The 27897-nt window shown below is 48.7% G+C and overlaps 1 protein-coding gene and 1 long non-coding RNA gene across 4 annotated transcripts in view; one reads left to right on the forward strand and one right to left on the reverse strand.

The window, feature by feature from the left end:
- Positions 1–533: 533 nt before the first annotated feature.
- On the reverse strand, positions 534–2562 carry LOC147415444 (uncharacterized). Its single transcript, XR_015183510.1, has 4 exons — positions 2428–2562; positions 2030–2171; positions 1855–1925; positions 534–636 (listed from the first exon to the last, which is right to left on the reverse strand). It is a non-coding gene; the product is annotated as an uncharacterized LOC147415444 (long non-coding RNA).
- ZEB2 (zinc finger E-box binding homeobox 2) overlaps positions 2160–27897 on the forward strand; it is a 116794-nt gene continuing 91056 nt past the window's right edge. Inside the window, exons 1-2 of one of the 3 annotated variants that reach the window (XM_086466078.1) lie at positions 2160–2191; positions 5057–5196. In XM_086466078.1, the coding sequence (XP_086322204.1) occupies positions 5124–5196 (73 nt within the window). In that variant the 5' untranslated portion in view covers positions 2160–2191; positions 5057–5123. Of the gene's footprint in view, positions 2192–2699; positions 2714–4913; positions 5197–27897 lie in introns of those variants that run through there. The other 2 variants (XM_086466080.1, XM_086466081.1) reach the window with 2 other exon arrangements.

The raw sequence follows: 27897 nt of genomic DNA on the forward strand, positions 1-27897 counted from the left end.
GATAAACGCCTTCGCTCAGCATCCCCAGCTCGGGCTGCCTTTACTTACTTCGATATTAGTTCTCAATTACGCGCAGGGCAACCCAGCTTTTTCATTAACAAAACAGCAGAGCATTGGTTAAGAACACTTAAACTTCAAAAAAAAAAAAAAATAATAATATCCCCCTGGGAAGTGGGCTCTGAATTGGTTAATAATGTGCAGTACTTGCTAAATTGCTGACTTCCAGATGTGGAAAATATCTTTCTTGTTTAGGACCTACGTAACCTGATTGGATTACGACAGAAGCGTCACATTGGAAGGCTTTTGAGTGATGATTTAATTAACCATACAGTAGAAAGCTGTATTTGCCAGGAAACCCCTTCCATATTTGCATAACCAATCCCTTCAGTGCAAAGGTGGAGTCTGGGCTTTTTTTTTTTTTTTTTTTTTTTTTTTTTCCCCTCTCTCTCTCTCTTTTTTTTTTTTTTTCTATATGTAATTTTATTTTAATTTTAATACTTGAAAAAAGGTGAAAAACTTGTAACCTCCTTGAAGTTCAGTCCCACGCGTTACTCGTCCGCCCTGTCTCTGCCCATCCAGCTACTTCCAGGGGCCGGCAGAGCCAGGAAGAGAGCCCATCTCACCCCTGATCCATATCTGTGAACAAAACAGATAGACTGTAAGATCTCAGCACGGGTTTGTGTTTTGGTTTTGTGGGGTTTTGGTTGGTTTTTTTTTTTTCGCCCCTCACATTTAGCTGACTGTTCAAATAACCTGGATGAGCGCTGAAATGCAATGGGGCGGGGGGGGGGGGGGGGGGGGGGGAAGCCCCAAAAGAAACGCGTTAAGGATAAAAATAAAACAGCACCTAAACGAGCAGGAGTCAGCCAGGAGCTTATTTGCAGCGCCCGAACAGAGTTTAGTTTCTGGGCATTGATGGGAGGGGAAGTTTTCCCCCCTCCGCAAGAAGCGAGGAGCTCCGAGAGGGGCTGGGAACCGGGACGGTGCGGGCCGCCGTGCGCAGGATGCGGCCCCCGGCCGGGATCCCGCCGGAGGGGGGCGAAAGTGGGGGGGGGGGGGGGGGGGGGGGGACACGACCGGCAGAGATCCGATCCAGCCTGGGGACAGGGGATCCGATCCAGCCTGGGGACAGGGGATCCGGCGGGATCCTGCTGGCAGGGGCGGGGGGGTCCGGCAGGGATCCGCTCCAGCCTGGGGACAGGGGATCCGGCGGGATCCTGCTGGCGGGGGCGGGCGGGGGGTGTGTGTATGTGTTTGGGGGGGGGGGGGGGCTCTGGTGCAGATCTCGCCTGGGGCGGGGGATCCCGCCCGGGGAAGGGGGTGCGGGGGGGGGGGGGGGGGGGGGCAAGACAAGCATGCCGGGGTGGGGGTAGAAGATGCAGCGGGGGGGGGGGGGGGGTCAAAAAGGGGTGCGCCCCGGAGCGGGGAGCAGGGATGCGCCCCGGGGTGGGGGTGGGGGGGGGGGGGCAGAGGATGCAGCCGGGGCGAGGGGGCGCAGGGCTGCAGCCGCGGAGCAGGGGATGCAGCCCCCCTCGCCCTCTCCCCCCCCCCCCCCGGTGAGCTGGGAGAGGTGGGGGGGGGGGTTTTGGGGGGGTGGGATGCAGCGGCGGGGCGCGGTGAGTTTTCGGCGGAGCGGGTGAAAGCGGCTGGGCGCGGCGGCGGCGGGTCGCGGAGCGGCGCGGAGAGGCGCGGAGAAGCGGCGGGGCGGGGGGCGGGCGAGGGGCGGGGGGCGGGCGGGAGGAGGTGGAATTGCATTTCTGCCGCTAAAGCGTTCGCGGAGACTTCAAGGTATAATCTATCCCAGATCCTTTCCCAGAGAGAAACTTGGCGATCACGTTTCCACATGATGCTCACGTTTGGTGCTCTTCAATTATCCCTCCCCACAAAGATAGGTGGCGTGTGTTTCAGGGTCTCTCCTCTCGCTCCTACAGAAAAGAAAAAGAAAAAAATGTCATTAGAAGAGGCGTAACACGTCAGTCCGTCCCCAGGTTTGTGTTTCCTGGAGTGGCAGAAAGAGATCAGTCCTAACCTGCCCAGCAGGAATAACGGTCCTTCCGACAACTCTTTGCAAGGCTTTTTACAATTTCTCCAGGAGCTGCATCTCCCTTCACCTTTTCTCCTCCACTTCGCGGCTTCTTCATGCTTTTTCTTCTCACCATTTCTGGCCAAAACTACAAACAAGACTTCGCAGGTAGGTTCGGAATTTAATTCCATTTTCTCCCTTTTTTTTTTTTTTTCCCTCCCTTCCTTTTTTTTTTTTTTTTTTTTTCCCCTCACACCACCTCACGCACTAGCGGGCTTATTTAATTTCGACAGTATTTTATTTTTTTAAGCGTGTTGGCTTCTTTCTGGTTTGTTTATACTTGGGGCGAAAAACCTCTTTTATTTATTTATTTATTTATTTTTTTAACCGAAACCTGAACTCACTTCGGTACCGCACCGGGAACGGGCGAGCAGCTTCGGGGAGCTCGGAGCTGTGCCACCACCACCCCTGCTCCCCTTTACCTGTCAGCCAGGTACGGGAGGTATCTTTTACAACGCAGCACCAAAAGTTTTAGTGCTAGGAAGGGACTTGGTCCTCCTGCAAAAAAAAAAAAAAAAAAAAAAAAAAAATAAAAAAAAAATCCAAAAACCCCCACATAACATCCCCCCACCCACCCACCTCCTGCTCTTTTTGTTTCAGGTTTCACATCTGAGCTCGGAAAGTTTGCAGGTACCTGTTAATGCTTTGCACGCCCTGAGCCTGCAGAGCCAGCCCGGCCGGGCACCGCTGGAGCCCCAGCCCCGGGCAGGGCTCCCCGGTAAAGGATGTGTTTCCCCAAACAGAAAGTTTGCTGTTTTGTCTGCTTAGTTAGTTTCATTTCTTTATTTTATTTTGCGAAGCTGGGTGAAGTAACACCTTAGCTTCTGGGATCTTAAAGCAAGAAGTGAAAGTACTGACTGGAACTTAAAAGTCGTTTACCAAAAAGCCAAAAAAAAAAAAAAAGGGGGGGGGATTTAAAAAAAAAAAAAAAAAAGCTAGCCGGTCCTGTGGGAAGAAAAGTGTTCTCGAGATCTGCGGGTTTAAAATTATTGACAACTTTTTGCGGGAGGCTGAAGAGCAGGGAAGGCAGTGAAACGCATTTAAAACAATTCACCCTTGGTCGTTTTGCATTAAAACGCCAATTGCCGAGGCAGGCTGAGGCTCCAGGCTTGCCTCCGTTCTTATCCTCCCCTCTCCGCTACCTCTCCTGGCAGATCTGCCGCGGTGATGCCACCATTGCCCACTCCAAGCTCGGGATAACTGGCAAATACTAAAGTTTCTAGCCCATTTCTCAGCCTCTTCTTTCCTCAGCCACATCCATCCACAGCCACAGAGACACCAATTCACTCTGTCCAGGCGGAATCCCAGGCAGAAGAGTGTGAGTAAACACTCTGACCCCGCACACACTCTCTCGATATTCCCATCCTCTTACCTGCTCGGAGATTATTATTATTATTTTTTTTTTTACCCAAGCAGGTTTTATAACCGCAAAGGTCTGAGAAGAGAGAGTTCAGGCGGAATAAAAAGACCTAGCAGCAACACACTTCAGTGCCCAGTCCTGGTGTGAAGCTCCAGAGAAGTAAAAAGACACAAGGGAGGGGGGAAAGAAAAAAGATTTTAAAAAAAAAAAAAAAAAAAAAAAAAAAAAGCCCACTTTGCTGCAAAAAAAATATTTAAATTAAAATTGTTGAGGCAGGTAATAATTTTTTAGGTTTTATATAAAACTCCCAGTGCAGGAGGAGACAATAGATGCGAAGGCGAGGGGGGGATCCTGCTCAGGAGAGCAAGGGTTAATTACCCTTGTTTTACAGTTTGCATCTGTTACATCTTTTATAGCCCCCTGTTTAAACTAATCCTCAAGTCAAAGCATCTTTAAAGCTACAGCATCTTCTTCGAGGTGGACTGAGTTTCAGGAGCGTTCTTGCTGCAGACCAAATGCTCCTGCCCTCTCCCTTTGACAGATCGAGCCTCCTGCACAGCCCGAGCACACAGGCACACACAGCAGGTCCAAAAGTTTACAAGTTTGGTTGGGTTTTGGGTTTGTTGTTTTTTTTTTTTTTTTTCCCAAAACCAAAACAACAAAACCAAAAGCCCAACTGAAAGCCTGAAAACTCTGACAGCGGTAGTTTTGATTTCTGTTTCTTTTCTGGGAAGAAAAAAAAAAAAAAAAGCAAACCAACCCAAACCAACACACAGAACAAAATGACACTCTGAAGCTTTGTGTAACTAAGGGGCAGGGGAAACCCTGAATATTGTCAAACTGACTAAAAAGGTGACAGAGGTTTATAATTACACTCCTCGTTGTCAGGGGGAGGGGGAGGTCTCCGTGCTGTGCTTTACCCCAAAAGGACAGGGGAGAGCCATGTTTCCCTCTCTTATCACTTTGCTGGAGTGCACTTTGAGAGGGAGGGGGGGGGATAAATAAAAATATATAGGCAGGAGAAGAAGGAGAGAGGGCTAGCGTTTCGCGTGAAGAGAAGTTCTAATGTCAAATTAAAGTACTTTTAGGAGGAAACGGTCCGCCTAGCCTTGAGTCCAACAGCCTACTGTAAAAGCTGTGCATTCCCTCATACGGTCATGAGTTATGACTCATTTGAGATGTAATTCTTGTCTCTGATCTGCTTTGCTGGTGCAACACACACACAGAGGGAGAGAGACACACGCTCCCGCTCAGACACACACACACACACACACACACACACACACACACACGAGAGCAAAAAGCGGAAAAAAAAAAAAAATAAATAAAGAAGAAATTTGCCTGGCTGGGGGAAAATAAAAAAAAAAAAAAAAAAGAGGGGGGAGCCCGCTCCTTCTGCGTCCCACCTCCCCCGCCCCCCCCCCAAAAAAAAACCAACAAAAAAAAAAAACCACCGAAAAAAAAAAAAAAAACCCGGGCACGGCCAAACCTCGCCCGTGTGTGCGTGGATGGGTCCCTTCGCGGGTGTAAATTCGGGTCCCCCCCGTTGGCGCCCTGCGTTTAAATGGGCCATACCAATGCCCACGCCGTGGCTGTGTCTGGTCGCTCCATAGAGCCTGCGTGCTGCTGAATCAGGGGGAGCCGAGCCCATGCGAACTGCCATCTGATCCACTCTTATCAATGAAGCAGCAGATCATGGCGGATGGCCCCAGGTGTAAGAGGCGAAAACAAGCCAACCCCCGGAGGAAAAACGGTAAGCCGCCCCCCCGGGCAAACTTTTTCCGGCCGGCGAGGGAAGGGCGGGGGGGGGTTGGATGGAGCAGGACGCGGGGAAAAGCGCGGAGGTGGCGGCAGGGGGGGGACACACACACACAGACACACAGACACACAGCGACGGGACGGACGGACCGAGGGACGGCGATGGTGCCCACCGGGGAGGCAGCCGCGGTGGGGGGGGGGGGGGGGAAGCTGCGCTGCGTCCGCCCCCCGGGGTTCCGCAGGAGCGGGGTTGTTCGCGGCGGGGGGGTTGCGCGGCCGCGGGGCGCCGGTGGAGTGTTGGGAGGGGAGGAGAAAAGTGGGGGGGGGGGGGGGGGGGAAGAAAGCGGGGGGGGGGGAAGGGTGAAGGGGGGTGTAGGAGCGCGCCGCCGCGCCCCAAAGTTTGTTGCGCGGGCGCGGAGCGGGCGGGCCGCTGCCCCGCGGAGGTGGGGAGGGAAGGGAAGGGAGGGAGGGGGTGGGAGTGGGGGGGGGGGGGTGGTGGTGGTGGTGGTCCGGTTCGCCCCCGCCGTTTTGCCGGGTTGTGCTGTCAGGGTAGGGGAGAGCGGAGAGGCGCGGAGCGGGGCGGTGGGAGGCGCGGAGCGGCGCGGAGCGGGGCGGGCGGCGGGAGGGCAGGCGGCCCTGGGAAAAAACCCGGCAGCGTGAGAACCCCGAGGCAGGCTGGCACCGAGCGAGCGACTCTCTCTTTCTTTTTTTTTTTTTTCCTTTTTTTAAAAAGAAAAATTTTTATTGTTAGGGACTCGAAAACGAAACTTCCTCCTCCCTAATAATTAATAACACTAATGAGTTGGGTGTCCGATTGTCCATAGTTGCCCTCTCCGCCGGCCGCGGAGGGCCGGGGCTCAGTGGGACGCGGTGTTCTGGGCTGATTTCACGTTTGGCAGCTTTCACTGGTGTGGGTCTCTCTTTCTCCGTCTCTCCTCGTCCCTCCCTTAGTTTCTTTCCTTTCTCCGCCGGCTGATGGTCTCTCTCTCCCCCCCCTCCTCCGCGCCAGCCTCCCCCTCCCCACCCGCAGCCCCTCGCATGGCCATCCCGGCCCCACTTTCAACAACTTTCCTCTCGAGGAGCCGGAGGAAGGAAGATAATTTGTGTGAACCTGAACCCATGCGCTTATAGCTCAGCTACTTCATTTAAGTGGAGAGGTGGAAGGCGGGGGGGCATGAAGGAGAGGAGGGGGGGACACACGACAACAACAACAATCCAAAAAAAACACAAAGACAAGAGAATGTTGATTAGAAACAAATGATCCTGGGGCCCCCCCTCCCCTTTCCCTCTCTCTAGGTTGTGAGTGTGAGTGAGTGTGTGTGTGTGTGTCTTTTTCTTGTTGTGGTGGAGGCGTCGAGCCATATGGGGGAGTGATAGAGGAATTTTAGTCAGAAACTGTTCGTTATGTTACACTGGCTTTTCCCTTTGTGTTGTCTTTGATCTGTTTGCTTGGCTTAGTATTACAAAAAAAAAAACCCAACTAAAATAATATATTCCGAGCAGCTTCCCAAGGATCCGTTCCTTGTTATCTTTTTTTAAAGTCTCTCCCCCTCCACCGCCACCCTTTACTCTTGTGTCTGTCATTATTTAAGGTGGTCCTCACAGAGGAGACCTCCCCTTCCCCTCATCTCTGGGTAATTTAGTAGACATTAAAATTACACGTAATGTTTCCCTCTCCTCTCTTGTGTTTCCTCTGTTCTTTTTATTAAATGTTGGTTATTGATTTTCTAAAATCAATGTCTGTTGTGGGGCTTTTTTCCCCTTACAAGTATCTAAAGCACGTTGCTGATCAACTGGATAACAAAAGCTTTGTGTCAAGTAGCCTTTTTTCTTATGTTAAACAGTCATTTTTGAGAGAAAAAGAGAATGAGATTTAAAGCAACGCATCCAGAAGTGCTCTTTTGCAGTAAAGAATATTCTGAGTGTTTGAGGGGGTTTTATTCTTCTTCAGCCTCCTTGCTTTTTCACACAAGATTATTAGTTTAGCGTGTTAAACCCATCACATGCTCTGTGAGGAGGGATGCGTCGACGTGTTTAATATTTTCTCAGCACTATTTGAGTCGCAAAAAAGCACATGCACATCCCCCCTCAAAAAAAAAAAAAAAAAAATAAAAAGCTGGATGCTTCTGTTTGCCCAGGACACCAGGACTGCAGCCTGTACGCCCTGTTACTGCAGCCAAGTCTCTGGGAACACGTATGGACCGGGGAGGCACAGATTCTTGGTGCTCCCCTGCAAAAAGTGTGTTCTCACGGAGCTGCGCTAACTTGGGAAGTCACCACACTTGGGAGTCGAAAGTTTAATTGCGATTTTTAAGGTAACCACTGAAAGATCCTGCAAAACTTCAAGTGTGTGCGGTGGTTAGGTGAAGGTCTAACTTCGCCCTTCGGTGTCTTGCTCTGGCCAAGACGGGGGGGGGGAATAATTCTCGACTTTCTGCCTGTCCACTCTTTTCTCTTTGTGCTCCGTAATTTGTTTCTTTCATTCATTTCTGAGTGAGAAATGTCCTAGTTCTGAGAAGCAGGTAGACGAGTGAGGGTGGCTTTGGTTATGGGCTTGGTTTGGTTTGGGTTTCTTTTTTTTTCATTTTCTCTTTCTCGACAAGCATGTATCCAATGCCTTTCCCGCTGGGAATTGCCCAGGATTTATCTGGACTGAGTGGATTTTTCTTCTTTCCCGGATTCGTGGAAAAGATGTCACTTCTGAGCTTGTGTCTTTGCTGATAACACCAGAACGGTGATGCTTATCGAAATCAGACAGAAATTCCTTAGAAACGCAGCAGAACCAAAACAAAATTAAAAAGCCACCAAAAAAAAAAAAAAAGGGGGGGGGGGGGAGGAAAAAAAAAGATGATCATCAAGGAAGCTGGGGGAGTGCAATCACATACAAATTACAGAGGGGGACAAAACAGAATAATCCAACTAATGCCTGAGTGGGCTCCACGCCTGTGTGCGTGTCCCTGCGTGTGTGCGAGGATGGGCAAGGCTCGGGATGAGCTGCCGGGGCTGGATAAAATTACGGCGTGAGGGTAGAAAGGCAGAAAGGTCGGGATTTTCCGAGATAACGGGGTGGCTCAGAGCTGCTGGAGTTGAAGGAGAGGTGTGCGGGGAGGGGAGAAGGCGGGGGGGCGCGGACGGAGAGAAGCGCTTTGGGAATCAATGAGGGGTGAGCCCCCCCGGGGTTTGGGGAAAGGGGGGGGGAGTGTTGAGGAAGGAGGCTGGGAAGGAGAGGACCCCGAAAGGTGGCTGGCGGGGGGGGGAGGACGGGAGGTGCGCGGAGCGGCAGCCCAGGAATGCGGCGGAGCTGCGGGAAGTTCAGTCAGATGATTCCCAGCGCCTGACTCACTTAGCGGCACTTTCACTCGGGAGAGGAGTCGCGGCAGAGGAGGAGGAGGAGGAGGAGGAAAAGGAGGAGGAGGAGGAGGAGGAGGAGAGGGCAGCAAGCCCCCTTATCCGCACGGGCGCCCCGCGGAGGCGGCGGGGGCTGCGCTGGCGGCCGGTGCGGCGCGGCGCGGTGCGGAGCGGTGCGGTGCGGTGCGGTGCGGAGCGGAGCGGAGCGGGGGGGCGGACAGGCAGCGCTGTCCTGCCGGCCGGGTGTCCTGCCCTGCCCTGCCTCGGCAGAGGAGCTGCCTCTCTCCTTGGTGTTGTGGTTTGGCGTTTGTTGGGTGGGTTGGTTTGGGGGTTGGTTTGGGGTTTTGTTGGGGGTTTTTTCTTCCTCCCCCCCTTCCTTTCCTCTCCCCTCCTCAAAAATAAAAAATAAAATTAAAATCCCCAGGAAGGAGGAGAAGGGGGGGGGGGGGGGGGGGGGGGGGGGGGGGGGAGGGAGGAAAGTTGGATCTCATTTACCCCAAAGTTTCAGTAAACAGCTCTCTTTGATTCCTTTGCCATCTCGCTTCCAGTTGTAAAGAAAAGGGAGAAAGTTCAATGCTTTCAGGGCGTCTGATCCGAAGGAGAACACAGACCAAACAAGCAGACACGATTATACTTGCTCAGAGCTTTTCCCAAAAAGACACCCACCCACCCTCCTTTCGGGGATGCTGGGGAAGGGGGAAAAACCTCCTTCACTTCCCACTTGAAAAAAAAAAAAAAAAAAAAGGTGGGGGGGGGGGGGGGGGAAAGCTTGCCTGGTGCCTTTAGTGAGTGGGAAGTGAGGCTTGTCTTCCCTGCCTGGAGAAGTTTGGAGGTAGCTAGACTGAGGCTCGGGTGTGAGGAGGAAAGCTGCTTTTTGTGAAATTCAGGTGGCACCAGGCAGAGTGGGCATGTGGGAGTGCTCCTTTTCCCGGGGACCTCTGCAGGGGTGGGAATCCGTTGCGAGGAGATTTCCTTCGAGAGTTGGTTGCTGGCTAGGGAGACAAATGGACTACCTCCAGAAAAGCACCTGGAGATAGGTATTAAAAATTAATGCAATAAATGCGAGTGGCCAGGGCGTAATGATTATCTAGCTGCGTTTTCCCGGTGCAGATCCATGGCCAGACTGAGCTGTGACATGGAGCAGAGGAGGTTGTTTTCTGTGTCAAGACTGATCTATTTATTTTATTCTGAGTTTCGAGAAACCCAGCGAATTTGGAGATTAGTGCCTGATTTACTGTTTGCCATTTGTGACCGTTCCGTACTTTGCTGGCTTTTGCTTATTGCGCGCAAGGAAACTTTTGGGGGAATTTCTAATTGCTGTAAGAAAATACGTTTGATGCCCAGAAAAGCCATATTTGAAAAGGAGGGGGGAAAAAAAAAAAAAAAAAAAAAAAAAGGAAACCATTACAAGCTAATTATCGATAATTATACATAGCCAACTGCCCAAGGTAGGGAAAATACATGGCTGACTGAGATGCAAGCTCTCAGGACAGGCTGGTAATATTCCCCAAGAAAAATGTGTGTCTCCTTTTAGAGTGGAAAGAAGGGTGTTGATTCTTTTACAGCAGCCCCACATTCATTCCAAGAAATAGGAAATTCTTCGCCTCACAACAGTTTTTGGCATCTGCATTATCCCAGTGCTTTTAAGGTGCATTTTCTCCTCTGTGAAAGAGAACTCTTTGTCCTTTTTTTCTCCAAGACCATGGCTTCCCAAGGTAGACACTATTTTGTGCCTGTCACATAGAAAGGGAGTGCAGGTTTGCAGTGCTCACAGACAATTGATTGTCTGCCCTAATGTGTTTCATTTACATGTTTATAACGTCAATAGTGCTGGGGTGTCCACTGTACCATTCATTCCAGCATTCCCACAAGGGTGCAATTGTCTGAATGGCCAAGTCAGACACCTTTTTGATTGCTCTTTAGTTGTCTTTTTAGAGTATAGAGAAAAAGGAGAGAAATCTGTGATGCAGAAACACGAGTAGAAAATATTTCAGAATTACACGTCACCATTAAAGCAGATGTGAGCACTAAACAAACAATGTATTTTAACTAAGGTTCTGAAGGTGGAAACAAATTCAGAATAGTGGGGATGCTTACTGCACACGACATCCAGTCCCGTCCTTTAATTTTTTTAGGCTTTTTTTTAAATGATTTGTCGTTTCCATTTTCATTCCAGCCCCTGTAAATGCAGCCACCTCCTAACTCTTTGCATGCTTAGCAGTAATTTGCGATTTTTTTCCCCTATATATTTACATATCTCTGCTTATGCCAACACTGTCAGCTAACCACTTGGAAAGTCTATTGAGAGAAGATCTAGGCTGTGAGAAGTATAAACTTTTAAAAAAACCAAACCACAACCAAAAAGCAAACCAAAAGTAAGGTCCAAATATTCCTCCATCAAGCATTTTTAATGAAAAAGAACCGACAATGCCTAGACTTTCTTTCGCAGCAGTTTAACTTAAATAGCTGTGTACCAACTTCTTATGCCTGCGGTTACCGTCCTCTGGCGCTGTGAGCTTTCAGTAAAGTGTTTCTAGGAGTTTCCAAGTCAATAAAAGATTACTCTTTAAGGTGTGCTGGGCTGTTTTGATATGCCACACTCTCCTTTATCATTGAAGTTGCTTCTGAGGGAGGCAAGAAACGCTCGCTCGTGTTTTGCACCGGAATAAATGAGCCACGCAGCTTATTGAAACTCCTGTCTAGAGATACACGTGTACATGCGGGTGCACCTATGCGTGCCTGTACCGTATAGGCACAGGCACGGTATGTATAGGTACGCCTAAAAATAACGGCTCACACTTCAGGCTGGGTCATTTCCCCCTGAAAACGACGCTGATCCCAACAGCTACAATTAATGCAAGTTGACCTGTTCCGTCCGCGATCACTAAGGGGAAAGAGCTCTAAGTCCTGTAGCTTCTGCTCGGGAGGTAAAGCGAGAGAAAACTTTTTTATTATTATTATTTCCCCTCTCTATATCATTTTTGTTGTAATTTTTTTAAAAAAAATATGCCTGTTTGTGGAGATTTTTTTTTCTTTTTTTTTTTTCCTTTTTTTTTTTTTTTTTTTTGTGTGCCTAACAGGGAAGACACAGTAGATGCACCGTTAGCTGAACCCCTGACACGGCGGTCTTTTGAATGCCTTAGGTATGATTTCACTTTCGCTCACATCAATGCTGACCTGAATGCCTTTCATATCTGATCCGCTGTGTCTCTCCCAGTAAACATCCCCTGAGGGGAGAACAAAGAAAGGAGCTCTTCTTCTTCTTAATCACAATTCAGCCCATTCACCGCCGGCAGGCTACATTTGCATTCTGCAACAGAAAGCCAAGATGAAAAGAAAAAAAAAAAAAAAAAAAAAAAAGAAAAAAAAAAAAAGAGAGAGTGAGAAGAAGGGGGGAAAAAGCAGAAGGGTGGAGGCTGAGTAAAATAACTTAGGTGTTTGTAGCTGTTTGTTGGGCTTCCCCTAGTTACAAGCCTTATATAGATCCTGCTCTACCCAGCCTTGGCTCTTCTGACAGGCAGATAGTGTTACAAGATGGCATGCCTGTACTATTCATGGCCACTCGCTCTAACACTTGAGGTAGAAAGTGTCAGAGAGGGATCAAATTCTACTCTGAGAAGTCTGTTATAGTTAGGGTCAGGTGTGTGTACTCTCAGCTCTTGACTGCTGCCTATTATTTTGTTTTAATTACTATTATTGTTTACTCACCATGACCTTGGGGAGCGGGGTGGGGGGGGTGGCTGGGGGTGAAGGCAAGCTTGGCCACCACCGGCGAGTAGCTGAGTGGTGAAAAATCGCCCTTTCCGGGGAAAAGAGCCCTGATTTGGGGGGCAACACTTTCCCCAAATGGAAATAGAATTTTTAAATATTTTTTGATTATTTTGGGAGGGGTGATGGGGGGCTCGGGCTGGGTGGTTTTGCGCCTGGTAGGGTAGGGAGAAGGGGGGGGACACAATGGTGCTGGCTGGGAGGGGGGAGGGATATTGGTCGCGGGGGGTGGCGGGGGTGTCCCCGGGGCTGGCGGCCGGCCCGGCCTGCCCCGACCCACCGGGGGAAAAGCAGCAGCTCAGCAAATCCTCAGCGGCACCAGCGAAGGCGCACGGAGGAGGAGGAGGAGGAGGAGGAGGAGGAGGAGGAAGGCGAGATTTGTGGAAGTTTCTCTAGCTGGGCTCCCTCGTGGGGTTTCGCAGTCACGTTCATGTGCATTTTCCGGCTGTCCTCCCCCTCCCCCCAGTCCCTGTCGCTCTCTCTCCCCCCCCCCCCCCCCCCCCAGATTTGCCTGTTTGTTTGTTCTTCAGAAGCTCTTCTGTGCTTTTAATCATTTTCTTTTTCTTTCTTTTTTTTTTTTTTTAAATGGTGAGGTCTTTGGTCATAGCCACTTTTTTCTCACCAAGAGAAGGTTTATTTATAACTGGATCCTGCTTACTGAGAAGTATTTAAGCCCTTTCAGGCAGAGCTGTCAAAATTTCCTGTGTTGTTTGCCTCTATTTGCAACATGCAAAAAGTAATATGCAGTTGCTGGTGTTGGAATAACCGGGGTAGTGCAGAAATCTCAAGTGACAAGTTTTCAACTACACTATCTCCTGCCGACCAAACTGTCATTTTTTTAGATTTTTTTTTTTTTCCCCAGAAACCACTTTTAAGATCCTAACAAGTTTGTGTGCTGTTGTTTTTTTTTTTTTTCCCCCCCCATCAGCAAATAGATTAAACGTGCTAAAGCAACTTCGAGAGGGGAAGAACAGTTTGAACAATGAGGAGCGGGAGGGATGTCTTATTTTCCTGTAGCTGCTATGGCAGATTTCACTCCTAAGGAGCACACTAACCGAGATGTTACCAGTTGAACAGAAGCATGTGACACAGATTCCTGATTTTTTCCCAGAAGATTTACAGAATTTACAAAAAGAGATTATCTCTACACCTTCCACCCTCCTAACCACCCCCATGACCCAAGCAATGGAGGATTTAGGCAGATTTACTTCAGTAAACACCTTTGGACACTTGGGGAAAAGTAGGAGTCTGTTTGCAAAAGCAGGCTTTTGTTAAGTGAGGTGCTGGATAATGCTTTACCAAGCAGCTGTGATATTAACCTACCCAGTAATGCTGGAAAGAGCATTAACTCCTTGTGCGCTCCGGGGCCCTGCAGGTACTGGCCTGGAGGGGTGCGTTGTGTGTGTTTGGCGGGGGGGACACACATGCAGGCGAGGAAGGTGGCACAGAAGCCACAGCAGCTGGAAACATCTTTTGCTTGGTGGCAGTTGGATCTTTCGGGGTCAATCCGTCAGACAGAGGGCTGGGAAGAGCTATGAGGCAACGCCTCCTCCATCAGTTGGGGTTACCTGTAATGTGTACACACACACACACGCTCTATACCACACCACACCCCACCCCCCCCCAAATATGTAACGTACCCCAAAGCCTCTCTAAGAAAGCTCGACAAGCATTGCTAAGAGAGAAAGGTCAATTTAGGATTCGCACTCGAGCAGCAAACGCCGGCAGACCTGTGCGAGTGGCTCCCCGTTAACTCTGGGGTTTGAAGGAAAGCCATCAGCTTTCTGGGGGTTTCACATCCTCAAAAGTGAACTTTTTAAAAAATTATTATTATTGGCGAGAGAAAGCTGCTTGCTGCTCTTTTCTGAGCCTTTAGAAGAAGGACCTAATAAGTGAGTTATTTTTGCTGGGCATAAGAATAACTTTACAGGTGTTTCTTTTTTTAGCTTGAGCAAGATTGCTTCATTTGGGGATTTTTGTAGTCGAGGGTTCTTTTTTCTTTTTTTTTTTTTTAAGTGTAGGTGTCAATGTTAGAGCAGCCAGAAATGTGTGAGAAAGCAAAGGGTATGAGACATGACAGAATTAAAGGTGTTTGCTATGTTGTTACCCGTGTGTCAAGCCGCAAGCTCCCTTTGTCACAGCCTCCTGGAGATTTGATAGTGTGGATCCACTTCGCTTCCAAGTGATACAGCAGTTTCTGACTGGGGGGTTCGATGTGGTGCGGCCATTGCTGTGGCGTTCGCCTCCCCAAATACATTTGAACACCTCGACATCACGCACACCCCGTTACTCCCGCCTTACACGAGGGTGCTGTGCGCTCAAGCACCAGGACAGCAGCCATAGCATTACAGTATCTGGCATGGAGCATCGTTTGGCAGGAATGTCATCTGCCAAATCATCCCATAATTACGTTTTATGTTATTTGTATGAATGACCAAGCATGCAGTATTCCTTTTGAAATCAAAGGAAGGCTTAAAATGCGTTTTTGAATACTTTCAGACCATGGTCAGGTCACAGTTTGGGAGTTGAATTAAACTGATCTCATTTGTGATCTAATTGAGGCTGGCAACAACCTTAGCAGTAGCAATAACATACAAATACAAATCAAAGAGCAGAATTCAGCAAATCAGATCTTTTGCTCGAGTCCTGCCTGGGAGTTATTCTCCGGCTGCCAACAGAGAAGTTAAACTTTGTCCTGCTTCTCAGCGGCGGGGCAAGCCTTGCATATTTTTCGGGTCTCTGACAGGAAAGTTGGGTTGGATAGATGGGCACACAAAGGCGAGAAGGGAGCTGTTGCCTCCTCGGACGGGGAATGAGGAGAAGGAGCAAGGCGCAGCGCCTCGTCACGGGTGTTTCTGGTGATAGAAAGCGTAGGAGGCGTAACGGGGGGATATGGTGAGGAAGGGCTGGATGGAGGAATAGGTCGCTGCGAAGCAGGAATGATGATTCCAAGCGGGAAGTCGAGGCAGCAGCGCCCTTATCTTTCCATCTCTCGCTGCGGATTCCAGGAATGTCATTACCAGAGGGGTGGCGAAGGGTTGACAAATTTCCCCGGGTCTGTCGGGAGCCGGGGTTGCGAGCGGCGGGGCTGGGAGCCGCGGTGGGGCAAGCAGCGGCCCCGACGTGAGGGCTCCGTGCTGGGGGCAGCGGGGGCCGGGCCGGCCCCGGGGCGGGCGGTGCGGTCCGTCCGTCCGTGTCCCCCCCCCGCTCCGGGCAGGGCATCCCCGGCAGGGCGGGCAGGAGGCGGCCGCGGGGGGCGCCCAGCGCAGCCCCCCCCCGCCCTAAACCGGGATGCCGCCGGCTCCTTGCCCCCCTCTCCCCACACCTCCAACCCCGCCGCCCCCCGCCCCCCGCGGATGCGCCCGTTCCGCAGGGCGGCGTCGGGGCAGGGTGAGAACCGCCGAGCTCCCCCCTCCACCCCAGGAGAGCATCCCCCCCCCCCTCCCCCCCGGCGAGAGCATCCCCTCCCCGGACACTCCGCTGGTGCGGAGCGGTGCGGAGCGGGTCGGGGATGCGGCCGTCGGTGCGATGCGCTTGGGCGGGTGGCGGGGGGGGGGGTGGAGTGGGGAGCGCGGAGCCGCCTCGCCCTTCCCGGTACCGGGGCAGAGGTGTCAGCCGCCTGTTTGGGGCGGGGGACACCCACGCACCCACCCACCCACGGGGGCTCGGCGCTGTCACCTCCGCGGGGCGAGGTGAGAAACGCCGCCGGGGCGGTTTGGTCGCGATCGGTCCCGCCGGGGCGACCCGGGCCGGCTGCTCCCGGGAGGTTGCGGGGTGTCGTGTCTCAGTGTATGTGTGTGTGTGTGTGTGTGTGTGTGTCCCCTCTTCTCCGCCCCGTCTCGCCACCCCTCGGCCCCCAGCAGGGCTCCCGCGGCGGTGCAGCCCCAAACTTTGCTCCCAGGAGGGGAGGGAGAGGAGGAGAAGCGGCTCCGCGCTGCCTGCCGCTCCTCCCGGGGCTGCGATTTCAAGGGTGTCCTCAACTTGCCCCCCCGCTCCCTTCACCTCCCCCCCCCCCCCCCCTCCGCCCCCAGGGCCATTATTTTCTTTGACTAAAACCTGTTTACTCGCCTCTTTGTTTTTTGACGTTAAACGAGTTTCCATCTCCTGCTCCTGCGGATCTCTAAGAAATAGATAAACCATTATATTCCGCCGCCCCCCCCCCCCCCCCCCCCCGCTCGTATTTTAAAGCAGCGATCCTGACAGCAGTACTATTATTGCACTTTATGTTTTAGTGGATGTTTGCTGTTGCTAGTTACAGCAACACTTATCATAAGACAGCAAGAAAAGAGTAGTCCCTGGTAATTAAAGTAATGAAATATTCATTTACTCTACCTTTTCAGTAGTCTCACAAATTAGGCTGCTACATTTAATGCCTGCACTGCCTCTGTTTTTATTATAATGGCAGCTTTCGCATCTGCAATTAGGACTAATTCTGACAGTTACAATTTCTGAGGGATGGTAAACAGTGAACGAGATGTGCAGCAGTGGTATTACACGTGAAAAGCCCTTGTCTCTTTAACCTTGTTGTTTTTTTTTCTCGCAGAGGTTACCTTTTCCCGATGGTGCAAAATCGACTTGACATAACTGTTCATCAGTTTCAGGGTTTTCCCTGGAGGTATTTGCATCAAATCAGCCCAGTCAAGCTTCAAGTTGGAATTGGCAGGCCAGAAACTGACAGGGCAGGGACTGGGAAAGAGACAGCTAAAGTGCAGGCAGCGAGCTGACAGCAGCGCCGGGCGGGCAGGGGGAGAGGGCTCCGCACCCGCGGCTGCCGCACCCCGCTCCCCCACCGTCCCCCCAGCTCCGTCACCCTCTGGTCACCCCCTTTGGTCACCCCGCTTCACCCCCTCTTGGTCACAACTCCCGCCCGGTCCCTCCTTGGTCACCTCATCCCTGTCCCTCCTTGGTCACCCCCGGTGTGTGTGTGTGTCCCCCATCCTGGTCCCCGGAGGAATCCGGCTGGGGAAGGGGTGGTAAAAATAAATCCCCATAAAAGCAAAAAAAAAATAAAATCAAGGGGGGGTGTGTGTGTGGGGGGGAAAGGTGTTGTAAAACAAAGAAGTGCTGAGGTGAAGTTGCTGTCGCGAAGCAGCTGGTTTGGCTGCGGGTCTTTGCGGAGCAGGGTCGTGTTTCTGTGCTGCGACTGCTAAGAGAAGTGACGGGGAAGGCTGGTTGATACCGAGGAAAACGGATTTTGATCAGCTCCAAAAAAAAAAAAAACAAACAAAAAACCAACCCAACCCAACCCTGAGAGAAGTTCATCTGCAAAGACAATTACATTAGAATCAAAACAAACATTTCCTTGAGTACGGGATTTCATTTATCCTCTGTCATGGGGTGGGGGGGCTCCAAGTAGAATGATGTGAAAATTAATTTTTAATAGATTACTGGACAAATCGGGATCGTTCCCTGGGACACCCCCCTCCCAGTCCCGACAGCGTTTTGCTGCTTTGAAAATAAGTCCAAATCTGCGAGCAGCACAGCAAGGAGCAGGCAACGCCATCAAGACCCATTCCTTCCTTAAAGGTGAAAAAGAGCAAAACTGGGTTCCTTTCCTGGAGAGGAGAGCTGACAATACATGTATTTTTTCCCCCTAAATATATATATGTAGTCTTTACCAGATGATTAAAAAAATCCCTCTCACTTTTCCTACCAGACTTGTGCTAAAGTAAGCCTTGCTTTCAAACAGTTTTTCAGCTGTGTGTGTGACAGGCATTGGCTGATCTGCTGATGCCCATTCGACAGGCACTGTTGAGCTAAAGTGGTGTGACGGCACAGTTTTGTTAAGCTGTGAACAAAGGGCTGGAGATGCCTCGCTGGCATCATCCATGTGCATATTGGCCTTGTCACAGTTTTGCTTGATTTAATGCTCTGTTTATTCCTAGATATTAGAACTTAAATTCCAAACAATATGTTTTCATATACTGCGCACAAACTTTATTTTAAAAGCTTTTGCTCCCAAGAACTACAGATCCATTTGTCTGTCCAATATCCATGCAGCAAACATTTAAAACGTAGCTCCCAGAAAAATAGGTGGCCGGTAGCCTCTTAACTGTTATCCAGTTAAAAAATGGGATTTCAGTTTTAAAAAGTCTTATAAGGGTAAAAGATTTATTTCTTCTTTGATCATTTGTTGAGAGTTGTTATTTATTTCAACAGTGGATTTTCTTATAAGCTCCTAAGGAGAGGTTACCCCGTGTGCAGGCAGGGCGTGCAGGATGGACTTTTCAAGGGCCATATCATCCCAGCGGTGTTGCTGTGATAAAAGCAGCGCTTTGCAAATACCTGTAAGCGTAGTTCGAGGACTACTGGCAGGCAGAAATCAAGAAAGCTGGGTTCCAGCAGGTTAGTGAAGGCAGCAGGAAACCCGATTAAGATTAAAACACAAACATAAACATATACATATATGTTCATTAGGTGGCCACAGCTTTGTACCTCAGCAGTTTGTCAAGAGAAAACGTGAGCATATGGAGCTGTGTTCAGGTTCTGATTCTCTTCCTTTAGAGAGGCTTTCTCTGCAGAAAGTTTTTTTTTTGTCTTTTTTTTTTTTTGTGGTTTTGTTTTGGTTTGTGTTTTTCTTTTTCTCCCCTTCTTCAATGCCTTTTTAAACTCTCTTCAGGTTTGCTGCGAGTGTTTGCTAAGAGATTAGTTAGCCAGCTTCCATGGTGGAGGTAGCCCTGGGAAGCAGCTCGTTGCTGGGAGGAATGCTCAGTAGGTCAGGGCGTGAAGATAGAAGGAGCTGCCCAACTGAGGCTGGGGATCAGGTATTTTCCTCTTTGTTTCCTATCAGAGACAAAGTGCTTATGGAAAGGTTTGTGGTGAGACATCAAATCCCAGCAGGAGCACAGATGTTCCCACTTTTACAGGCTTACCAATGAACATTTCAGCTTAAACAAGTTTATGAAATCAAAAGATTTATTTATTTTGCCTTAGTAGATGCAGCATCTTAGTTTGATTGTGTAAAGATTGTATCGCTCCAGCCACTCAGGGTTATTTGGTCCGAGGCACGGTGCTTTATTTGAGGGCTATAAGTAGGGATGGGAGAGAGGGAAGGAGGGGGAGGAGGGAGCGCTCAGCAAAATGAAAGTATTCCTTCTCCAAACAGTGCAGTCTAGAGCCTGAATCTGAAATTGAATCTGCTGGGCAAAACCTGTACAATTTTTCTACCTGCCCTTAGCCTGCTTCCTTTCAACTATGACAGTTTTACTAACTGAAATGAATGGGCTTGCTTTCTCCGGTACCTTTTCTCAGTATGCGTTTACATCAAGTACTTCAAACAGAGAGCTGGGTGATATATGTAGGGGGACAGCTTGCACAGAATAAGCTTTAATGGTTAATTTTTGTATAGCTTTATAAATGAAAGGGACTTAAACCTACTAGCAGTATAGATCACAAGACCTTATGTGGGCTATTCTTCTCTAGATGCACAAGAGATTTACGTGCCTAAGTCCCATAAGAGTTAATGGGAGTTACGCATGTAAATCTCTTCCACAGTGAGATAATAGACCCTTTTATGTATGGATAGCTGGATCCTTACAGAAATCACCTACTGAACAGTAGACTTTATGTCCTTCCCTCTTAACAAATATTTATAAAGCAAGCAGGCCAGCAGATGAGGCCAGGAACCCCCCAAGATACCTCCAAACCGTGCCGTGATCCCCCTGCCCCCGCGGAAGGTAGCAGCGTGGGAGCCAGCCCCAGGTCTGCCTCGTCCCTTGGGTGCGGCATCCCGGTTGGGGCTGACACCGCAGGTCTGGTGGCGATGGGGCCTCACATGGGCTGACGTGGGGCCTCACCTCTCGGCAGGTCCTAGTTGATGGTGGCCACTCACGCCGTGGCTTGCGCAGGGGATTGGGAGGGCGAGAGCTGCCGCCTCTCTTCTGCGGTGTCCCCGCTGCTGCCGAGGGCACGCTCTTCCCACCCGGACCGGGGGATTTTGAGCCCCGAGGTGGGAGAATCCAGCAGGACCGTCCTGGGCCGCTGGCAGGGCACGGTGGTGGTGGCACCGTCTCCCAAAGCCCAGGTGCTGCTGGGGCTGCGCGTCTGCTCCCTTCCTGCCCCGCCGCGACCTCCCTCCCTGGGAAAGCCAAGCTGGCTTTGCCTCTGATGGGTACGGTCTCCGCGCTTCTCCGTGGGGATATATATAACTTGGACGGGGTGTATCTGCCAGCCATGAGTCAGATCGAGATCTTATCCCCCTGTAACGTGTAGCTGGAGACCGCCGGTGCCACGGCACACGCGTGTCAGGAGCGATCCCCGGGTTTTGCGAACCTTCGGCTCTTTTTGCCATCATTGTTTCTTTCCATCACTCGCCTGCTCCCTCCCGATAGCGATCTGAGGGAGTTGGGCAAGCGGCAGACTTGCCAGCCCTCAGCTCCCAGGCCTGGCGAAGCACAATCCGACAAAAAAAAAAAAACCCTCAAAAACCTTCCGCCGTGAGACTATCAGATTAAATCCAAGGGTTTCTACCAGCGGCGGGATGGGAAAAGCCCATTGTTTGTTGATTATCGTATCATCAGCCCCGGCTGATACTCGGATGCTCAAGGAAAACACACTTTGGTTACAGTTGATTTTCAGATTCCAAAATGGTGCTGCAAAGTCTGTGCATGCCTAATTATATTTTATGCTAGGCTGTGCAATACAAAATGTATGCTGCAGCAATCAGTGAGTTAACAGTATCAATCAATTTGTAAACAGATGAAGTCACTCATTCCCAAACTGGTTTTCCAAAAACAATTACTAAATTACAATAGAAAAAAATTGTACAGTTACTGTATTTGTGTGCTGTGTTACAATCAACATACCAGGGAAACAAAACAATTTAATGCAGAAAAATCATCATTCATCTACATTATAATTGCTTCTTTTTCACATCTACAGGGCGGTTAATTAAAATTGTGATTAAATGCGGTCGCGCTGCCTAAGATGTCTTGCCCAAAACAGGTGGTACAGAATTTAAAAGTAAAAAAAATGTAATTAGCATTGGAAATTGAGAAATTGCCTGTAAGAATCAGTGTTAATTTCAGTCAGTGATGAGGTAATTTATAAATGAATGCAGTGGAGGCTGTGCAAATGCACAATTGCCTTCCTGCCTATTCTTAGCATTCTCAGCATGCAGGTGAAAATGTTTTCAAAATATTGAGGTAATTTGAAAATCAATCCGTGCATTCGGTATCTTTTTTTTTTTGCCTCCCCGTTCGCAGCAAACGCTGCACAAACGCTGCCAGAGATGGCACAATGCATCGGTTTTCCACTTTTGGGGGAGCGATATGACGTGTGTCGTGGCATCAGCTAGAGTTTAACTAAACAAAATGTTTGGCTGAGATCCTTTAGAAAGGCCAAAAACGTTCGACTGAAGTCCCCGGTAATCCCGAATGCCTTCAGCTGCGGTATGTGCTTAAGTGATGCCGTGGCAAAAAAAAGTAACAGCAACCTGCAGCGAGTTGAAACAGTGCAGCACAGATACCGCGAAATAAAAGAGATGCTAATACGGCATGGAAATCGTAATGATTTCTTGTTTAAAATTAGCACAGCGCACTAGAAAAGGCTCGGTAGTACTGAGCTTTCGGTAAAAAGTGTCTTTTTAAACATGCATTTCAAATTTCATCCCGCGACCACAGAAGAATTGTTAACTAGGCAATGCTTACAGAGATCTTCCCTTAGATGAACTTTGTTTATCGGCATTTTGGTGCTTTCCCTAAACTTTCAGCTGGCAAATGAGAAATGCTAATTCCTAACCAAAAAAAAAAAAACCACCGACCTGCAGATACAAAAAGCTAGAGGCAAAACCTGACAACAAACATTAAAGATTTAAAACCTCCTTCACAGTCAAAAAACCAAAATCCAAGGCACACGTTGCTGGAACTGACATTTCCACGGTTTGAACAGTCCTCGTCCCTCCGTTCGACTCCACAGAGAGCCCTGGCTTAGTTACCCCTGCGTATATTTAAAAATAACTTGGACTTTCGATAACATCGATCTCTGGGCTGGAATATGTGAAAGCAGCTTGAATATTTGAACGGGGACGTACAGGTGCTGGTATCAGGTTGCTGTAAAACACGTGCACGATGGCTTTTGGGCACAACAGGCTCGAATTAAAGCAAGCTGATCTTCCTGCAGAAAGGCTGGTTTAGCCATGTGATTTAACTATTGAAGCCCTTTCTGTGAATTCTTTTTTTTTTAATGAACTTTTCTTCCAGCTGACACTTGGTCGTGGGGTTTTTTTTATTTTATTCTGAGTTGCTTTTGATAAGCCCTGTGCACTTCAGAGACGATTCTGTTTCATTTGCTCGTACAAAAACCCCCGCGAAGGGATTAGGCCCAGGAAGGGACAAGGGTATGGCCACACCGTGATGCTGCGAGGAGGCTGCAGCACGGCCGGGAAGGGGATGAGGGTTGGGACCGTGGTGGGATGCTATCCCAGCCCCGGCTCTGCTGCTACAGGGCTTGGGGAAGGTGAGCGCAGCATCAAGTGCTACGTGTGCTCTCCAGCAAGTCAATTAACCTCGCTGTGCTCATTTTCCCTGTCTATGAGACGGAGAAATACTGTCGAACTCACTCACAGGGCTTTGGCGGAGCTTGGTGTCTCTAAAGCACTCTGCCATTCTCTGGGACTGAGGAAGAGCAAGTATCATTCGTTGTTTCGTCAGAAGGCAAGCGGATGCCAAGGAATTTGACTGAGAGAATCGTGAATGTATGTTTCGAATAATCAAATTCTCGGAGTTTATTATACAACAGATTATTCTAATTTAGAAGACAATATTGCTTTTAACTGTGTTCCCCCCCCCCTGCCCCTTCCCCTGCAGTTTTCTGCTACTGCATATAAAGAAGCTAACGGTAATCACTGAAGCAATGATGATTATTGACTGAAAGGTATTTTAAAATGTGAGCTCCGTTATGCGGAGCTCAGCAAGCAGCTGCGCTGGTGCATTTGGACTCCTTCCTTTTGGGGTAGGGGCCGTACAAATTTAGCGAACGGGCCTAGGTGCGAATCCTAACGCGGCTGCAGGCGACAGGGGTGCACGGGTGACTTCAGTGGGACACAGATCAGAAAAGTCCCGTTGGATGCCCGCGGCTGGTTTAAGTGGAAAGCTGTAGGATCAAGCTCTTTTGGGAATACAGCCTCATCAAACCGAGCCTAAGTTTGGGCTTTTCCTTTTCTGCCTCGTGTGAACTCCAGAGGAAAGCAGGGGATCAGGCACTATTCTGCTGCCACATGTTAGTCCTCAGCCCCGGTTATATCTGCGGAGTTTTCTGGGCCCGTTCCCAGGAGGAAAGACCAAATGCCACGAGAAACGTGAGCAGGATTTGGCCCCGAACAGGCAGTGCTTACTACTTGATAAACTGAGCCATGGCCATTGTAGTGGTGGGGAAGTGCAGTGAGGGAAAAGTAGCTTCGGGGATTCCTAAAATAGAAAGTGAAGATAAATATTTCTACTTTGCATGTCAGATTTCAATCACCTCTCAAAACAACTGAGCTTCTTGATTTAATTAATTACGGGGTTTTGGTTTTTTTTTTTTTTTTTTTTTTTTTTTTTTTTGAGAGTGTGTGTGTGTGTGTGTCTTCGGAAAGAGCCAAATGAAAATATCCTCTTTGTTTCCCCTTTGTAACTACCGGAGCTTTCCTCGAGTTTTAACTCTTCCGCCACCCCAACACCCTCAGCCTTGGTTTTTCTCTGCTCTTCTTATCGCCGCTGTCCCATGGCAAGCCCCAAAGCCTGGAACATTTTGTAACGACTATGTGACAAATTGTTGGGCTTTTATTCGCGTCGGACATCTTTTGCCAGGATTGCTTGTTGTTTTTTCTGTTGGGCTGTGTCATGGGACCAAAGGTGGCTGCTTTTGTGCAGCATGTCAAATCTGGTTAACATGCAGCCATTTATCTTTAAAACCCACTCCTGCACAATGGCAGGGGTGTATTGGGCCACTTGTACGGGCTCCAAGCGTCCAACGTATATATTATTTTTCGGTGCCATCGTCTCTATATGTGCGGATGCACCTCGGGCTGAGGCACCGCGGTGAGCAGGTCATGCAGCAGACAAGATGTTTCATAATTTTGGGAACCTTTTAGAGACAAATTGTACAGTGCAAGTGTAGTGTAACTGAACTGCTGGTTGCCCAGTGAAGTGTAGAAAATCAGATACAGCACAGCCTGAAAGAATGAAACGAGAATTCATATCTATGTATGTACACGGTACTTTATAAAGAATTCATATAGAGAGAAAAACACATTTATTCTCTTTTTCTCTGCCTGTATTTGAGGACTGTGCATGGTGTGTGTGTAAATAAATGTGTTTATGTGCATGGTATATATTCATACAAATAATATGCCATGGGATATGGGAATAGTTGTATGTTTGATGCATTTATATGCATAAGTGGTAGGTTTGCAGGTTAATGCCTGCTTGACTCTGTGTGTGTGCCTGTAAATGATGGAAAGGTGCTCAGCACGATAAAAAGATGAATTATCCTAGAACTAAAATTTAAAAGCCCCAAACTTCCACAGCAAAGTTTGCAGCTTTGGGTGCTTTTCCAACGTTTAAGTCAGGCAGAAACATTTCTGAAGAAAACAATTTCCTTGCAGATACGGCGATAATTATCAAATAAAGAAGCCGGTAAAGAAATGGGAAAGTTGGATTCAACAGCAAAATGAGGGCTGGCTGCAAAGTCCTGGTGCCTTTTTGCAGTTGAAGCCTTTGAGATAGCAGGACTCAATGTTTTTTTAATGATTTGCTGTGTTGTGTAATAATTATACATATAGTGCAGTGAGGTTACTTGGAGGAACACCGCACTATGTATGTTTTTTTGAGTAAAGGACCCAGGAGATTGCCTTTCACTTTGAAAACAATCCCTAATATCAGGAAAATGCTCTGTTTGTTTATGCGTACATAATGCAAGTTTGTCCGCCTGGGAACTGCAGCAAATGGGAGAAGTATGCATGGATTTCACAGGTAACAGGATTACGTGGGCACATAATTGATCCATTTGGAGAAAAAAATGACAGTGCTCTAAAGATGCCTAGGCTTTGGAGATGGAGTTTATGAAACAGGCATTTGTAAATTCAAAGGAATCAATATGTCAATTTTATTACATCTCAGGACCAGCTGGGCATTAAAGCAACAGTAGCCTTTTTAAAATTGCAGCTGCGTATTCTTGCATTGTGTACCTTCCTTAAAAGGCTTTGAATTTTAGAAAATGTACTTCTAGCAGCGCTTTGCACCTTTTCATGGTTTGCATGGGCAAAAAAAAAAAAGACACAAAACCTTACATTGTGTCAGTTTTCCTCTTAAGCCGCGGTTGGTAAAAACTGCCGGGCTTCAATTATACCGTGCAAAAATCTTACTAATAAATGTACACATGGAAGGAGACTAACGCCTGTTTGTAGCCCAAATGTTGAAAAAAAAACCCTCTGAGATTTTGCCCAGAGGACTCGGTGCATGTTGCAGAGGCAGCATCACAACGTGAGACACCTGAAAGGGTGCGTTACAGACCTCACGTGAAACGTGGCGTGAATCATTGTAAAACAGTATCTTCTCCTTCCTTCTCACTCGAGGCGAAACCCCCAGATGAGTAAATTTAGTGCAAAGCTTAGGTTTTTTTTTTTTCCAAGGGACAGCAGCCTTCAGCTGTCCAGAATTTGAAATGCAACTTTTCATACAAATTTGCAACATGCAGCGCGGAGAGACACATTGAACGGAATTTGGGTTGCGGTGGCGGTCACTGCCCGTAGGCTCTCGAGCCTGCCCCAAACAGGCTCTAAATCCCAAAGATGCATCCTCAAGGAATTAATAATGGCTGATGAAGTTTTTGCTTTGGAGAGAAGGAGGGTAGCCAAGGAGCAATGGTGGCTTTCCAGAATGTGTTGTAGACTCCTCTACCTGCAAGGTATTTGGTCGAGGGACTGTGTTAGTAAAAGCCGAGCATGTCTCCAGCCTTCAGTAGATATCCTGTTGTCTTCTCTCCTCTGCTTGCTGGCAATGTTGCTGGGGAACCTGGTGGCTACAGCCCTACTCTGCAACTCCAAATTTATAGCTAACATTGCCAAAGCAATCACTGGTATGGGGTACCTAACCACGGACAGCTCTAGAGGTTCAACACATTGGAAAACACACCTAAAAACAGTCAAACTTTTGAGTCTCAAGAAGGAGGTACCTAGAATCAATGGCCACTGCTCCCTGAGACTTCTCTGCCTTCTGACCTTCGTCAGTTTTATCATGATTCTCCCTGATCTTCTATAATGTTCCTCCGTCTCCTTTTGCACAGTCTCTTTTTTCTTTGAGCTCATACTTTTCGAGCCAGCCTAGCTACAGACAAGGCCTCTGTATGGCACTCCAACCCGCCCAGTAATTCTACCTTTTCTTGCTTGAGGATCTCTACTTTCCGTAAGGTACGGTTACGGTGTTTCTCCAGCGGTCTGCCAACATTTGACCGCGTAAATATGCCTTGGATGATGTGGGATCACACCATAAATGGGTTTATGATACAGGCAGTGTACAAAACAGGTAGAGTACTCTTTCTCTGTATATACGTACATTCTACTATAGCTCTATCTCCTCTGAACAGAAGTACCAAGTGAATATGAAAGAATACAAAGTCCTGCTTTCCCTGAAAGAGTACGGAAGAGCAGATACAAACAATACGAGCTAGTTAAATAGCGGTTTGTGGTCATAGACTTAGCACGAATTCGAACTTTTTTATGCAATGATGGATTTTGAAAGCATTTTTTAAAATACTCCTGTGCCAAGGAAGACATGGAAAGAGAGGTTCACAGAGTTTTCGTAGAAGTTTGTGACATTGTAGAAAATAAAGATGGCCTTCTGCCAAGCAGTGATGCTCAGAACTGATGCAAATGCACTTAAATGGAGTCAAGGGAGACTATCCAAACTCAATAGATTAAAGCTTTCAAAACTTCAGAGGTAAGACTTCCTTTCAGCGTCGCTTTGCCTGCGTGCTGAGGTGTGAAAGGTACGATGGGCACACCTTGTTCATCTCAGCATCCTCCACCAGTGACAAGATGCTGAGACAAGCCTTAGTTGTACCTAGTCTAAACTAACATTTTCCAAGCTCCAATGTGCTCTCCACTCGAAAAGTGTCATCCCTCTCTGTGCTTGCTAGAGGAGAGCAAACGGAGGTAAGAAGAGTTGAAGTGACTTGGCCAAGGCCTCCCAGCAAGTCAGCTGCAACTAAAACCCTACAATTAATAAAACAAGAGGTCATATTCTGATCCTGCTTACCTCCGCGCAGTATTTTGTCAGTTCTCTGAATCTCGTCCGAGGAGTAAAACAAAGCTTCCCAATGACAAGGGGGAAAAATGGCAAAACGAAACCCTGTCACCGACCTGATTGATGGTTCTTCCACCGAGATCATAACAGCTTCTTCAGAGACTTTTACAATCTCTATAGAAGTGCGGGAGGCACTGCCAATATCCGCAGATCATTGGCATGATAGACCGTAACGGCTTCTTCAGAGCCGTTCCGGTCTATCGTGTCAATGCGTACTTAGGGAGTCCTCAATGCATGGATCATTGACACGGTACTACATAACGGCTCCTTAGAAGCCATTACTGGGTATCAAGTCAATG

This window comes from Leptosomus discolor, chromosome 5, assembly GCF_034619465.1.
Source record: "Leptosomus discolor isolate bLepDis1 chromosome 5, bLepDis1.hap2, whole genome shotgun sequence".
NCBI classification, from domain to species: domain Eukaryota; kingdom Metazoa; phylum Chordata; class Aves; order Leptosomiformes; family Leptosomidae; genus Leptosomus; species Leptosomus discolor.